At 35.8% G+C, this 16631-nt stretch overlaps 1 protein-coding gene across 4 annotated transcripts in view; it reads right to left on the bottom strand.

Moving 5' to 3' along the window:
- Nucleotides 1–16631, bottom strand: part of sky (GTPase-activating protein skywalker) — a 43273-nt gene that overhangs the window by 17866 nt on the left and 8776 nt on the right. For all 4 annotated transcript variants that reach the window (XM_017084465.4, XM_070995307.1, XM_017084480.4 and 1 more), the window contains exon 2: nucleotides 8746–9298. In XM_017084465.4, the coding sequence (XP_016939954.1) occupies nucleotides 8746–8896 (151 nt within the window). In that variant the 5' untranslated portion in view covers nucleotides 8897–9298. The remainder of the gene's footprint in view (nucleotides 1–8745; nucleotides 9299–16631) is intronic.

Below are 16631 nucleotides of genomic sequence, written 5' to 3'. Positions count from 1 at the left end.
CTGGGCATGCAAATTGCAAATTGCAAGTGCAATTTATTACATTTTCCCCTCTGACGACATTGCCACCGCTACACTTGCCAACTGAGGTGGATGGGAAAAACAATTGCCGGCTGCAGCTAAATTTAATTTGACAACGTTTTTCATTTTGGCAAACTGCAGATTAATGTTGTTATTGTTGCCGAGTGCCCTCCTATGTCGCTTTTTCCCTTCCAAATTGTCAGCGTTTTTCGGCTTAATTGCATCGCACAACAAGGCGTCATTGGGCGAAACAATATTGGGGGCCCCTCAAACATAAACGACAAGTGGGAATCCACCTGGGAAAAGACCTTCGGAAACGGCGGAAAAGTCTCGGTTTAATTTGGTCATACCATACCAACAAAGATAGGATACACTTCCTAAAACCCATGACTCATATAAGATCCGAAATAAATATTTTTCTTACTTATTAGTAATAAAATAAATTAGTAATAATCAAATATGATTATATCTAATAACAGATGTTATTTATTCTTGGAAATTAAAATGCAAATTATATGGAGACTTGCAAATTGCGGTCACCCACTTCATAATACTCAAAATACATTTGTTTATTTCCCCGAATTGACTTGCGTAAATAAGTTCTTCAAATACTTGTTCAACTTTTTCCACAAACCAAATCAATACATATGACCAAATCATATATTTGTTCAAATTATATGCCTTCCTCAGCAAATTATTCATATCAATTAAGTCAAGGGATCTCGGAAGAACGAAGTCAACGAGCCTGCATTGGCTCTGCCAGATTGTTTAGATTGTTTAGCACGCGCTATAAATATCTTGGAACGATCGTATGGTCGTGAGCTAGCTATTTGTCAATTAGCACCAGTCATATTTCTGAATTTCGAGGGACGAGCCACATGACGAGCGACCTTTGGGATCGAGCGAGCTCTGCTTTTTTTTTCGGGGGAGGGATTCGCCAATGGGTATTAATTGGCATTCGCCAGGGATCGTATAATGCCGGGCCTAAATGGGTGGTTGGGGGTGGTCGCCGTTGGTGTGAATCGGTTGTGATTCGATGCGAACCACGAGCCTTGCCCGTGTCCCCAGCCAGATTGGAAATTAATTAAGTTATTGCCGTGTTAACTGCATCGATAGACGCCTTTTTGAGCCTGGCACAGACGGTATTTCGTTTTTTTCATTTATTTATTTCACCCTCGAGATGAGTTTTTCAACTGTGCCAAAGACCGGTTTTAGGCCTTTACTCACTCATATATTGCACTTTTTTGAATTGATATCGGAATTATACATTCCGTTGAGTGCGGTCGGTTTTTATATTCCACTTATATTTTTTGTGCGCCGCGTATTTTATTAAATACAGCACGTTTCTTTTATTATGGGCATAATTTTGCATTTAATTAAACCGGTGAGCGAAAAAAAAACCTCAACAATTCATTCAGTATTGATTGTTGCGGCAACTGTTTGCTCTAGAAAATCAGTGTAAACAAACTGGGTTCTTTGTACTGATTATTCTTTTATTCCCTATGTATACCATAAAAAAAGGTATTTATTATTTTGAACCATTTTATATATAGTCATTCCATTCCCATTCTATATATATTTTTATTGGAAGTGTATGATAAAATTCTTTAAAAAAAAGAGCTATTGATATGCACTTTTGTTATTTCTACCCAATAAATCTTAATGTAATCTCCTGTTAGTGCACTAAATTTATAGTGCACACATGGCGTATGCGTAACGCACAGTCATTAACCATATACATAGCATTGACTGACCGATCGAGTGACTGACCATTGAACAACCCGAACGCAACGCACGATACTATGTACAGTGTACATTAAAAGCAATGTTTATATATTATAATTCTTCGTGGTTGTGTTTTCTCGACTAAATATTTTGTGTTTTTTTTTCGATGTTTACTTTTTGGTTTGGCAGCTAGGCGTGATAATTAACGAGCCGTGATTTAAAAGTCGATTTTGCTTTAAATGTGCATTCCGATTGCAATTTTGGAGGCTGCCACAAGTGCACAGAAAAAAATAGATTGTGTTATTATTATTAAAAATATTTATTTACAAAAATACTTTTTAAAAGAAAAAAGTACGCAATAAAATAGATATTACCATCAAAACTTATGATCTTTTTGAATCTCAAATCTTTATAAATTGGGTATACAAATTCTGACATGATATATTTTTTCTGTGCACCTATTTACCCATTTATATATATTTACACACGCACTTTGCAAACGTATAAAGTAATTACGTTGACACGCGACTTGTTTCGAAAAGTATTCCAATTTGTTTTCTCGATTTTCTTTTCGTTTTCGACCCGTGTGTGTGCCTCTTCTCCTTCTCTTTCGTGATTTGACAGTTGACAACTTTTGGGCATATAATACTACGACCGATCGATGGATCGAGGGGTTTACGGATCGAGCGAGAGACAGAGACAGACAACCACCGAGCCCGAGGGTTGGAATTATACTGAGATAAAGGTTGAGAAGTCGCCGTCGATCGTTTGATTTTTCTCCGCTCTCTCTCGCTTCGCCAGAGAAAATGAGAGAGTGACCGAAAGACAGGTGAACGATGCATCGGGGACACACATTTTCTATCAAAGCTTTGGGCCCATCGTATAAAAACAAAAAAAGCTATCTAATTAAAAGCTTCACACAAGGTATCAAATATTTGTTTTTGATTTTTTTTTTGTTTCAGCTCCCAAAAGTTCGTTCAACTTCAGAAAAAACTGAATGTACCGATTCCAAGGGGCGCGTCTCGCGAAAAAATGTATTTCATATTCCGGAACCGTTGAAAACATTCTGGAAAATTAACAGCGTAACATGTTTGAGGCAAATTAACCCCTACACACACCCCCACATCAACAATTCAATGAGCCATAAACTGCTTATTTAAATCAATATTTACAATAACAATCGATTTATTGGGAAATGACACTTTTAATGGCATTTGAAATTATCCATAAGTTGTTTGTTTGTAGTTTATTAAGAGTCATCATGTGATCGCAGATATGTGGTTATTGAATCGTTGATCCGGTAAACCGATCAAAGTGTGAATCAAAAGTGTCGCATTTGCAGACAAGTGAGATGGAAAAGAAGACAATGGACCATGACACCTGCGATGGCAAGGGTAAATGTATTAGACGGGCACATGAGGAAATCGCAAATGAAATGAGTTTTCAGCTAATTGCTGCGCAACTAATTTGCTTATTTTTTGCATAATCGTTTTAATACATTTATAAGTCAGCCAATATTGGATGAAAACTGAATCATAAACTTTATAAAAGTGAAAAAATTACAAACATAATATTATGATAATGTTTATTCCTTGTTTTTTTAACCCTTAAATATTGAAGTACATTCACCACAAATTAATTTTACAAGAAATTGTTTTGTTTTCGAAAAACTTAAAATATTGAGTTGTTTTTTCAGTTAAATAATATTTTTTTTAATTTTTATATAGTAACATTTTTTCTTAAAGGCCCTACAAAGGGTTAATTGTAGACCCAAACGTGAACCATTACTGTTGGCGAACAGTCGTGTCCGTGAATTAATGCTACACCTGCTCACGCAATCGCAGTGGGAATTAAATTGGAAATGCTTTTAAAGCATACTTTGAGGCAGCTCATTAAAATACAGCTCCCGGCTACTCGGCAACTCAATTATTATTCCTGCACACACGCACACAGCATATGCCTATAAGCACTCAAAGAAAATGTAAAAGAAAATGGGAAAAACGGGAAAAATAAATATAAAGTTTTACGATGCAAATCTGAAAAAATATTGACCGAGTGCTGCCCCAACAAACCGCACTGTTATCAAAACAGTGAGAAAAACAAACAATACTATCGCAGTCCGGGGAAAAAAGAGCCAGAAATATTAAAAAAGAGAGCTGTAGAGCTTTATCTGCCGGCATATTCGCTTTAGCTTTTGTGTAACTACATATTTTCTAGGAACTTTTGTTTAGGTACTTTTATATTTCTTTCTGTTTTGCTTCTCTCGATACTCTTTCAGAAGGTATAAATATTGAATATACAAATATCAATTTAGAAAACATCTTAAAATTAGTTATTTTTTTTATTAACTGACTTTCATGATTTTTCATTAACGTTCTATATCCATAAATTGATTTATAAAATTTAAAATAATATACCTCTAAGGGTATGCAAACTTCGATTGGCATTAGTAAAATTCTTATCGTTTCCTTTATACATTTTATCTTTTCAGACATTTGAAAACCAAAGAGCATGTAAACAAAGCATCAACAGAAAAATGTCTTAAAAAGCTTCTACTGCGCCTAGTGACCTCAAACACCTAGAACAAGATATACGTATGTACAGAAGTAAATCTAATATCTGCATATGTACTTTGTGTACTTTTATCTAATTAGAGGCGCCGCTGTTGACAGAGAGTTCAAAAGAGCAGGCGGAAACGCAACATAAAAGAGAAAAGGTTAGGAAATCAAATCAAGTTAAACATTTTCCATTAGCGGACTTTATCGATTTGTGTCTTTGCTAAAAGCTAAATGGATGGAATCAATCAGTTAGCAGGAATGTTTATCAATCAGATTAATATCTTGGCCATCGTACATTTGAACATGTGGTTAAATAAGGCATATATTTCTTGGTAATTATTAATGCCATTTCACACGATATGTTTTTATAATGATGTAACAGAAAACTGGGATCTAGTTCGCCCAATAAAGTTTTGACAAGGAAATATTCAAATTTGGAGTTCTACCCCTAATTTTAGAAACATTTAACAAATTAAATATTTTTTAAACACTTTTTTTTGATTTACGGTTTGATATTATTTATAATTGTGTTCCATGTTTGACGAAAGACCTTCCGCTCCTTATTAAAACCGAGAACTTAGCGGCCACCGTCACTGAAACACATTCACGATCACTCGACACGCAAAGTTTCGTGATAGAGGCGTAGAGACAAACAAACAGCGCCATTAATAAATAAATCCGCCGCCCTTTCACTTGACTCCTCCATCATCCAAATCCCCAAGATATCCAACAGGCCAAAGCTGTTGATTGTTTTATGCCACCGAAGATCAAAAAACAAACGACAAGTGGGCGTGAGTGGTGCGGTTTCTTGGTTGTTGATTTAAGGGATTTGATCCCTGAACTCACATGATAAAAAGACATACAAATAACAAAAATTTTAAATTTGTTTTTCTTGTTTAGCAAACCTCTATTCAAAAATGTTAAAAGTTGTCAGAAAGCAACATTTAAAAATATTAGCAAATATAAAACATTCTTTAAGAAATGAAAATGTATCGATAAAAATACAACGGAACATTTTTTTGTTAAAAAATATTTGACCTAAATAAACAGACCCCTAAGAAAGACCATGAAATAAGAATTCTGATAAAACTGACAATGAACATGCTATCGCATAAGCTTTAAAAAGAATAACCCGTACTTGTGATAATCTAATCAAACGCTAATAAACTTTTAAATAGAAATCCGGCTAAAGTGGTTAGCAACTCCTTGAAAAACTTTGGGTGGATTTTTATATATGTACCTATTTATTTTACTTTCTTCTAGAGCAGCGGTCAAAGCGGTCAACAGAAATAAAGAAGAAAACAAAAAAAAAAATCCCATGAGTTATATATCAAAAATGTATACTCATGCAAAAACACAAATAAAAAAAAAGACATTTAGCTGACTATAAAATATGCGAATGAGTGACTTATATAAAATAAACCGAAGAATCCTCTTGAAAACAAATTAAACAGAAATTAACTAAAAATAAATGCAGAACCAAAACAAAAAGCAAAACGAAACAAAACATAAATAAACCGACAAAAAAAAAACGCGAAACGAAACAAATTTGCGCAAACCAGTTTTAGTCAGTTACAGAATTTTAGAGATTCATTATTCGGGGCACACTTTTCGCACATATTCCCAAGAAGCACGTGCTATAAGGCCACATTGAATCGGTGGGCGTGTGCCGCAATTTAGGGGTACCGACATGATCATATCTATATATACCGCAGATCTCCCCCGACCAGTGGAAATTTTTATTTCGAAAGATATATTAAATACGGACGTTTTTGTTGTTGGAAAAACAGATTTCCAATCGCACAAGTGGATCATAAAAAATTCCTCTTGAATGAAAAATTTATTTCCCCGCATTGCCAATACGTAATTTGGCATTAAATAGCAAAACAAAATCCTTTTTCGACGTCAACGGCACGAAAAAAAAAATTGGTGAAAATATTCTGTTTCCATTTGCTTGCGTAAGCAAAAATTTTGTTATTGCTAACAACAAATAAATTTAAAATTATAAGCCATAAAGATTCGAATTTTCGTTTGCTATTTTAATATTTTTTTGTTGTATAGTATCTGTTTTTGAGAATGAAATGGCACGTGGCCAGGATGACACAGAAAATTCCCCAAAAATATTTATATTTTAGTATTGGCTCAATTTTTATAGGTGAATACATATCTGAAAATTTTAATTATGGATATTTTTATTAAGTTGTGTTGAACAAAAAACTTTGGTTATTTATATGCTCAAAAAATTAAAGATATTAAAGATATTTAAAAAAAAAAATTTAGAACAAGAGAAATAATTTTGTCGCCTAAAATCTTAGCCACGAACACAATTATGCTGGTCATAAACTTAATCTTCTCAAGATATCATCATATTTTAATCACATGATCAGCGGCTAATGCGAATCCAAAAAAAAAAACTTATTACAAATGATCAGGAAAATAAGCAACCGAAGAAAAATCAAACAAGCACGAGAGTGATGAAAAAAATGCATTTATTTTTAAACAAATTAATTGGCAGCTGGCCAAGAGCCATAAAAACGTGAATGTTTTTATTTGTTTGCTTTTCCCACAACGCGGACCAAAAAAAATATTCTACACTTTGGGGTTCATCATGATAATCCAATATTCAGTACTTATAGGTGGAATTTAAATATTGGTGCTGTATATTTCGATAAATATTGTGATCAGCCCACGTCACACTTACAATTTTTAACAGTGTACAGATTTTGTTTCTACGTATTTGAATGGGATTTATCCATATGTACATAATGCCGTTGTGTACAAGACTCATTATTTTGTAAATCAAAATCAAGGCCAATGTCGACCGAAAAGCGGGTGTGATGGGTGATGCCCTAATGGTTCGATGGATTTTATCGCCCGATTTCTTTCGGAATCAAAATTGCATTTCGAGAGTGGTTAGCTAAGTTAAATATCAAAGGAAAACTAAAACGTAAATTACCTTAGTATATAAAAAGGGGGGTATAACCAATTTTTGCCCATTTTCTTTCCTAACCAATTGCAGCGTAAACAAATTATTTTGTAAATTGTAAAATGCAATTGCTTCTGATAGCCTATGGAAATGTATTGATTTTGCCATTTGGGTAATTGCTGATTTATTTGATATTCGAATTGGCAAATACTTCATCAAAAATGTTTTGTCCCTTATTATTTTGTAAACCCATTATTTAAAAAGACTTCTTTGGGCTTAAATAACATTTTCCAAAATTAAAGACCATGTTCAAAATTTTTGTAAAAACAAGAATAAAAAAAAAAAAATAAGAAAGATGCATAGAATGCAATCTCAATGATTTCTTTACTTGGGTATTTTATTAAATATCGAACCACAGATTCCACAGTCTATCAATAACATTATATGTATAACATAAACAACATCTCATTATATGGTATGCCTTTTAGTTCTGCGTGCAGATCTTGAACATTAATACAAATATAGCTGCAGTAGCCGAATTTTGCACAAAAACTGTTGCCTTAATTTGACAGGCAGTGGCCGTCGGGGTTTTCCCAAATAAATATAAATACATTTATTTTTTTTCCATCTTGAGTCTGCTTGCTGTAATAGTCCCACAAAGTTCTATATGCAAAATATCCAGTTGGGGTGCTGAGATAATATATTGAAGCTGGTTTTTGCACTGTTCAATTTCGAACATATTAGCTTTGATTATTTTCAAATACCTATAATTAATTAATTTCGGTGTTTACTTGCTGTTCTCGCCCAACCATTTCGGCCTGTTTATTGACTAAAGTATTTTCTACGCAACGAAATAAGAAGCAAATAAATACTCTTTCGCGAAATGCATAAATTAAAATTTCTCATGTGCCCTGGTTGGTCTGTAGATCATCTGATTTTCTTGTTTACGAGTGGGAGGCACGTGAAAACTAATTAAAAGTTAGGACCCCTTGAAGCGATTCTACTTTCGGGCCTTAAGATTTTCTTTTAATCGCTGTTTCGGAATTTGCTTTTGCACTGTATATTTATGTGATTTTTATTTGTAAAAATATATCTTGTTTATTTGATTTACTTATACTTTTCGCAGTAAAATAAAACAAAGAGAAGACAATATTAATGGGAGAGAAAATGAAATTTATATGACTATTTTATTTCTCTTCTTATAGGTATGAGTAAATATATTTTTATCTACTAATTTTTTATTAATGGCAAGAAATATATATGGTATGTCCCTGATTCTTGGTAATAAAAAAACCCCCTGCATAAATATAAGCACGTCTAAGGAATTAGGTTGCCTTTTAAAAACTTTGATACACCAATATAATATATACCATATTGTCGACTACATTTCTTTGCAAGATTCGAACTTAATAATACATTTTAAAAGAAATCAAAAGTTGTTGAACTGTTACAGACGTTGTTATATTACACAGCATATGTCTACCCAGAAAAAAATTGTAAAATCCCAAAACCACTCACCAGTTTGCTTTGGTAGATTGTAAAAGTCGAGGGTTTTGATCTCGGACGTCTCGACATGCGGGGCGAACCCCTCGTACAGGTCGCTCTCCTCCACGATGCCGCTCAACTTGTCGGCCTGGGAAGAGGCATCTCCGCCCCGATGGTATGGCATCTTCTTAGCCAGCTTTGCGGTCGCTCCGGGTCCTCTGTCAAGTTTTGATTTGGGTTTGTCTCCACTCGAGACCGGGCTTCACTCCAGGCAGATGTTTTTTTTTTTACAAAATTTTTCCTTCGTTGTTTCCGTTTGACTAGATGGTCGTTTACTTTGCAGTGCTTTGCTTTCCGTCGTTTGGCAATCAATTTGCGAGCCTTTTTCGGTGTTCTATGTATCCGTAATATTATTATGTTTATATTTATATTTAGTTTGATTTAATTAGTGGCCAACTTATGGAGACAGAAATACTCCAATACGATGATGCCGCGCGGAATTCATTATAGTAAACAATTTAGCACGAATACTGCAAAAGCATAGCTGTGTGTGATAACCAAATAGCAAGTGTCGGCGCTTCCAAGTCTGAAATGGGATTAAATTGGGGAAAGTTTGTTTATTATTTTCGTATATCTTTTGTATTGGCCAAACAAATAGCTCGGAATCAATCAACATCAATCGACAAGATAGCAAAAGCATATGGAACAAATCCTTCAAATCGAAATCGGTTCAATGACATGACCCATCCGAACTGTAGAGTAGATAATGCCAAAAGCGCCATTGGCCCATAAAATACTTGGCCCGCTCATTAATTGCGGGCCGGCTATAAAAAGCCAACTGGCCAGATTTATAATATATATAAAAAATCGCACGCATATATAAGACGTTTATTTTTTTTTTGCTGCTGAGGGTGACTCTACCAAGAGCAGCCGGTTTCATATCTAATTAAACCCAGCAGAAATCGGAAAAAACAAAAATATCCAGCGCAAATATTTTACTCGGCCATAAACAAACGTTTGTATTTATATTATAAAAGGAATTGCTAAGCAATTTATTTAAAAGATCATAAAAGTCTCATGGATTTTTGTGGAACATTTATTGTATTTTGGTTAAATAAATCTTACAAACTAATAAGATTTTAAGAAAAATGTATAAACCAATAAATATGTGTATCACCCTTTGAGTTGTTGGTAAATATCTGTACCATATTTTCCTTAACCACTTTAAGCCAACAAACCCATTTAGCCTAATCAACCATGGCACACGCTGCGTATACTCGATATTCCTATGCTCTACCTCTCATCATCACGTTTGAAGAACTAAAGACCGGCTATTTATCTAAAGTGCTTTTCTCCCCGCCATTTTCCCCCGAAAATTACACGCACATTTCGCTCTGTTTTCGTCACAATTCGCAATGTCCGATGAGCTTCAAACAAACTAAAATCTAAAATTGAATTGCAAATTTCTAACGAAATTCCGGACACGTATCGAAAGCCAAACACTTCTTGGGTTGTTTTATTTTCCATTTTCCTTTGACACTCTTAATGATTTCGCCTGTCAAGAACAGCATTTGAGGGGGCTTTGTGGGGGACTAAGAGGGTCTGACATCGGATAGAAATATAGAGAGACAGACAGGTCTGATAGATCGCTGCGTTTGCTTGATTGGCTGTCCGATAGAAGGTGTCGGACTTTTTACCTGGTCAGCGATGCAGGGGGAATAGGGGAAACAGGTGCCGTCAAGCGGATTTGTGGCCAAGACAAGTTGTATCTATGGCAGCTTCAAAGCGAACTCAGATAAGAAAAGTTGGTCTGAAGTGCGTTATAATTAATATAATATGAGAGGAAGCAGAGATAGCAATTTACAAAATATACCATTAAACTTAGATTTTTTATCTGTAAGATATCACTCAAATGGGGTTTATATGTTAGAAATAAGAAATTAATAATAAGGAAATAATAGATCTTTGAAATATTATTATTTGAACCACACTTTTTATAGGTATAATATCCCAATAATAACAAGTAAATAATAGTTCTTTAAAATATTATTATTTGAACCCCATTTTTGATATGCATAATATCCCACCTATAAATCGGTTTACCTCTACTTTTCCATATTACTTAACAACGCCGACGAAAAGCCTTTCCTTGAATAATTTACACTTGCCAGCGCTTCGATTCGTATCGTAAGCCTCCAGGTGAGAGCCCCGCCCTTCCCCAGAACAAATATCGGGGCATTTAAGCCTCGTTAATTGAGCGAACAGTTCGATTTTATACCACTCCACTTCGCTCGGCTCAACTCGACTCGATTCGCTTCGATTTGATTGGTAATGTGCAGTTTTCATATGTATGTCAATATTATGCTACGTCTAGTATTTTCAAGGTGCCTCGGGTTACGTCGTCAGCAACACGGCTTTAGACAAACAGCGGCAACAGGTATCGCTTGGACATGCATATAGAGTTATTAACAATCGTTTACACAGTAGTTGAGCTGCTTGTTTGTTTGTTGTTTGCTGCCTCCGGACTCGAGAACATTATCTAAATATTATAATGCACCCAATTTGCGCTAATGAAATCAAACGGGGCGCCACTCAATTGAGTTCACTTAGACATTTTACAATGACTAACTCAGCTAAACTCAACTAATCCTCGAGAAACATAAATGTTTCGGCATCAAATGGAATAAACCAGCAGCTAATTAAAACGTTTATGCTAATGAGGCGACACGCTGTCATGTTGGTGTCACGAGATGTCAGCCAAAAAGCTGGGAAAATCGGTGGAAAATAAGATGCTGACATGCCGGAGGTTGAATAAGCCAAAATCGAACTAAGTTTTCACTGCTAACGTACTTTACAAAAAATTAGACATTTTACTAAAAATATAAATATGAATTTCAGAGTTCTTTTACATCTCGATTTGTCCTTATATTTGTAAGTCCTAAATAATAATCTTTTAAAAAATGATCATTGAAAAATCGATAGAACGGAGCAATTCATTCGTTTATGATATATCGTCATTAGATTCGTGATTCATTTTCTCATTTAGTTTTATTTTGTACTCCATTTCATGACTCATAAAGTTTATAAGAATACCAATAACCTGGGAATACCACTTTGGGATACATTCTTCTCTTTCTTAAATGCTATGAACCCAATATTCATGACTTTATGTCTATTCCTATTTATACTTCTAATATGCCTTGTTATTTTAATCTATCTTGACGGTAGCCTCTAGCAAGTATTAGCCATAAAACCGAAACCAAAACAAGTCAATTAGAGCCCAAAAATAGATGAAAAATTCGTTGGCAATCAGCTAAGCATGCACTTAAAGCAGGTGCTAGGCATTTTTGTGCTAATCATTGGCTACAGTGGGTTAATCGCCGATTGTCAGACCCGCCCCAAGGCCCAAGTAATGCCGCAACAATTATGTGGGCTTGTGGGTGGTTAACGTGACGCAAGTGCAACAATCGGTGGGTCAAGTCGAGACTCGATTCGATTCGATCCGACTCTCGACACGTATTTCTCGGTGCAATTTACGTCAGTTAGCGAAGAGGAAAAACTTTTGAGGTTTCCAAGTAATTTTCCGCTACGCCAAAGTTCACCGAAGTTATTAGCTTCGAAGCAGTTTTGTTTTTTTTTTTTCGAATGACGAATCGGAAAGCAAAAGCTAATCCCTGCTTGATAAGCATGGGTATCTTGATAGATTGGCAAAGAGTAAAGTGAGTAAAATCGGGTATTCCTTGAAGAGCGCAGAAGAGATAAGGAATATGAGTAGGTGTAATACCAATTAGTTGAAGCACATTAGAGCAAAATATGAGTAATTAATTTTCATTTAAAATATGATTTATCTAAGTATTATTATTAAAAACCATAAAGAAATGTTGTATACAAATGTATATTTACTTATTTTATTATTCGCCAAATAATATTAGCTATATGCTAATGAAAGTAGAGTAGTTAAAATTTGCTATAACATACATTGTCAAGAAGCCATTTATTTCTATTTAATTACCATCCAAATAAGTGACATTTTCGAAATAACTAGGCCACCTGGTTGGGGCTCAAGGCAAGTCAACTAAAGGTAAGAACCTCCCACACCCACTTGAGGGAAATTTGCATACGACATGAGAGGGGGCGTTTTCGATGGTAGGCGTACTTTTAAACCGCACCTAAGGAACCTTTGGTAGCAATGCTAAAACGTTTTCTAACTAGGCCAAGCTGCTGTCAGTATTCTACACGAAAAATCCTCGAATGCCTTGAGAGTGCATTGACTTGGGCAAGGTCCTTCGGCACACCCCTGACCACCCTCTGGAAAAACCTCAAAATGCTCACCAACCCCAATTCCCACGAATGAAAATAGTGTCAATTTTAGCTGAAAACGGCGAAAAGCATTAACTTTAAGCCAGTCGAAAATTATATACTCTTTTAGATTTATTATCCGATTGAAACTATACTAATGAAATGATGTTGTCTTATAAAGTTTAATTTAAGAAAGATTCCACAAAATAAGGTATAAAGGTATATATTATAATAGAATAATAACCATATTATAGTACCCAGAGTTAAAGAGCATACCAAAAAGGAAAACGTCATAAAGGAAGAGACGGCAAAGGGAATAGGGCCAGAGAGTCGAAATGGAAAGCGAAATTATGCCATCGCTCAGTTCAGTAAGTCCTTAAAGTACTGAAAATGTGGGACAACGCAAAGCTCATTGTGTGGGTGTGTGCGTGTCCTTATATATGTATTGGTGTATTACTTTATTTTATTTATTCGTGTGTGGGTGTGACAGGACACTTTGCGTCAGCAGCAGCAGCAACAGACCGAAAAATAACAACAATGGCAGAATTGCGTAGTGGCAACTTGAACTGGGTAACTGGGTGTGTTCCAAGCTTATCGAGGGGGTGCTGAGAATCGGAGAAGAGAGGGTCGACATATAGGGTGGAGAGAGACCCGAGGGCGGGTCCTGAAATCAATGAATGAAAGAACCAGCACACGCATGAGCAAGCGAAAGGAAGATAGGAGGTCCGGACAATGGAAAAGCCAGGACCTGCAAATAGATATCCTAATATAGTTAGCAAAGTCTTGTAATCTAATCTTGAGAAAATATTGAAATTTTTAAAACTTGGAAGGCTACTCAAAGACGCAAAGCCAGGGGTGGTGGTGACGCAAATTTAATAAAGCCAAGTAATGGAAAAAATAATTTTATTAAAATGTTTCAGTATCCTAAAAAGTTTTCTAACAAAGTTAAGCAACATAAATATAAATTTCATTTTATATACAATAAAAGTGGGATTTTCAATCTGTTTTGTCAAAATTTTAATGGAAATATGTCTCTAAATAAAATAAATTAGGGTAATAGTCCGTTTGGAGTCTCGCCACTATCCCCTGTTGACGCAAGTGCAACCAATTTGATTCCCCAGTGTAATCGAATCAATTTAAGCTTATTTAGGGCCACCAGACGGCCAGGGAGCAGAGGGCAAGCAAAGGACAAATGACGGAGCCGGAAAGCCGGGCCAAGTGCGGATGGCTTGGCAAGGAAATCAACTTCAACTTGCCGCAAGGACAGCCACTGAAACCGAAACTGAAATTTGTCAGACAGCTCGAACAATTAAAACAGGGCCCCGAGCTGTTGACCTGATTTCAGTATTTCTCCACATCATGTCCCCCCAACGTTTTTATATTTTTATCATTTTTTTTTTTCTCTTATTGCCATTTTGGCGGCAGACTTCGTGACGGCTGAAAATGCCACACACGCAAGGTTTTATGGGTCTCCTCCGCTGTATTTTCTTGCTTTTTCGCCGTTTCGGTTGTTTTTCCTCGCTCATTTTTTTTTTGGCAACAAAGGAAAACCTGTACACTGCACTTGCCACAAGCAGCACAACAATCGAGCTTACCAGCGGGGGTCAGTGAACCCAGAGCCAAAGGAAAAAATTGCAACTGCAGCAACGACAACGGTAGCTGCGGCTGCAATTTATTTCATAATCATTGCACATGAGCACAACGGCAAGAAAATCACGTGAAACGGGCCCTGGGCTCTGTTATTTATATATGGGCATTTGGCCAGGCCTCTGGATCTGAATTGGTATCTGAAACTGAATCCGAAACCGACTTGACTTGGCCTAGACACAAGGAAAAGCCACTGCCGACAAATGGCAGGAAAATAAAAATAAGGCGGATGCGAGAGTTACTTCAAAAGTCAGCTGAGATGGAAGTAGGTTGGAGTTTGGAAGTAACAAATGCTTGGGGAGATGAGATAAGATAGGTTTAAGGGCACAAAGAGAAAAGTATTTATGGCAGGCTAGGAAAGGGAATGAAAATGAATGCGGTTTAAGATGGATTTGCCTTCATAGATATATAATTATATTTAGAAAATAAAACTGCAAATTAAGTTCATATATATGATATTATAAAGCCTAAGACATTCCCATTCCTTGCTCTCAAAATAAAAAAATATGAAATATTTTAAAGGGATATTTACAACTCTAAAGTAACATTAGATGTGTAGTTATTATTGAATAAATCTGATGATTTACTTTTTTAATAACATACCAACACCAAAATTGTTTTGTAAATAATAAAGCTGATTCAAAAAAAGATGTGTATAAAAAAAGACAACCATTTTGATAAGAACGTTTTGATTTTACTGATAGAACTGGACAAACTAGAATATTTTAGCCTAAAAAATGTTAAGGTATACAAATAAAACTTCCTTAAATTTGTCCTAAATCTATTATTTTCCCAGTACAATATGTTTTTGATATTACTTTGCAATTGGTAGGCAAACTGAATTCTATAAAACAAACCTCGCAACCGACAAGTTATGTCCCTGGAGCCGCCAAACAAAGGCTGCCTCGTAACCGGGAGCCACTCGAAGCCGCCCAAAGCTTTGGCTCTGTGCTCCCCCCAGTTTTTTCTGCTTTTTCAGCCATCCAACACCCAACTATACGACAACCCAACTCCCCAAAAGGGGCCACAAAACTTCCAGCGAATGTGTTATGTAAGCGCGCATTTCCAACATATTTGCTTGCCCAGTTTTTCTTTGCTTGGCTGGCAGAAAAGCAAAAAATAAAAAAAAGTTCGCATTGCAGCCCAGAAAAATGGCAAGCAGCAGAAAATTGGGAAAAATTAAAAATATAGGCAAAGTGCAGCGTAGCCAGGTTTTTTATTGTAATTTTTCCTTTGGTCGAGAATGCTTTTGGGACTGGTGAAATGAGACCACATGAATCATATGGAGATGTACAGAGAACTACAAGTGTTTACATTATCGCTGTTGTTATATGATTGCCATAGGTTGTTATTTGGACTGACGGTTTTGTTTTTCTGTTTGGATAACACGGCGGATGAAAGGGAGTCGATATTACTCATACGACGCGTTAGTCGGGGAAAATTGTCTGATGTCGCTCAAATATCCATAAGCCCAAAAATAATTACACAACATTCGATACCCACCATATGGCAATATTTTTGAAAAAGCCAGAAAAAATTATATAGCCCAGAGAAAACATTTTGTGACTAATTTGCCACTACTCGACACTTAATATGCATGTAAAACGTTTTCTATATGGCCATCACGAGCTAATGTTCGCATTTGGGCCTGGTGAATGAAATTTGTATGAAGACATCAGCAGCCGTGGCAGTTGCACTCGAATTATGGCTAATTACATGGCCAATTTAATAGACATTCCCATATGTCGCCTCGGGGACAGCTAATGGTCCCTAAAACGATAGCAAATGTCTGGAATACGAGTAAGAGACGGAATACATGGCCAAGAACCGTGCTGTTATATAACGAAGTAATGTAAATTCTGACGCCCTCTGTCCGCACATCCCATCTATTGGGTTGAAAAACATGGAACCACGGGGGATTTTGTTTACACTTGGCGAATTGCAACACACGAAAGTACATTTTAGGTTGCTTT

This window comes from Drosophila suzukii, chromosome 2L (genome assembly GCF_043229965.1).
Source record: "Drosophila suzukii chromosome 2L, CBGP_Dsuzu_IsoJpt1.0, whole genome shotgun sequence".
Lineage (NCBI taxonomy): Eukaryota > Metazoa > Arthropoda > Insecta > Diptera > Drosophilidae > Drosophila > Drosophila suzukii.
This window is presented reverse-complemented; position numbering and strand designations above follow the sequence as displayed.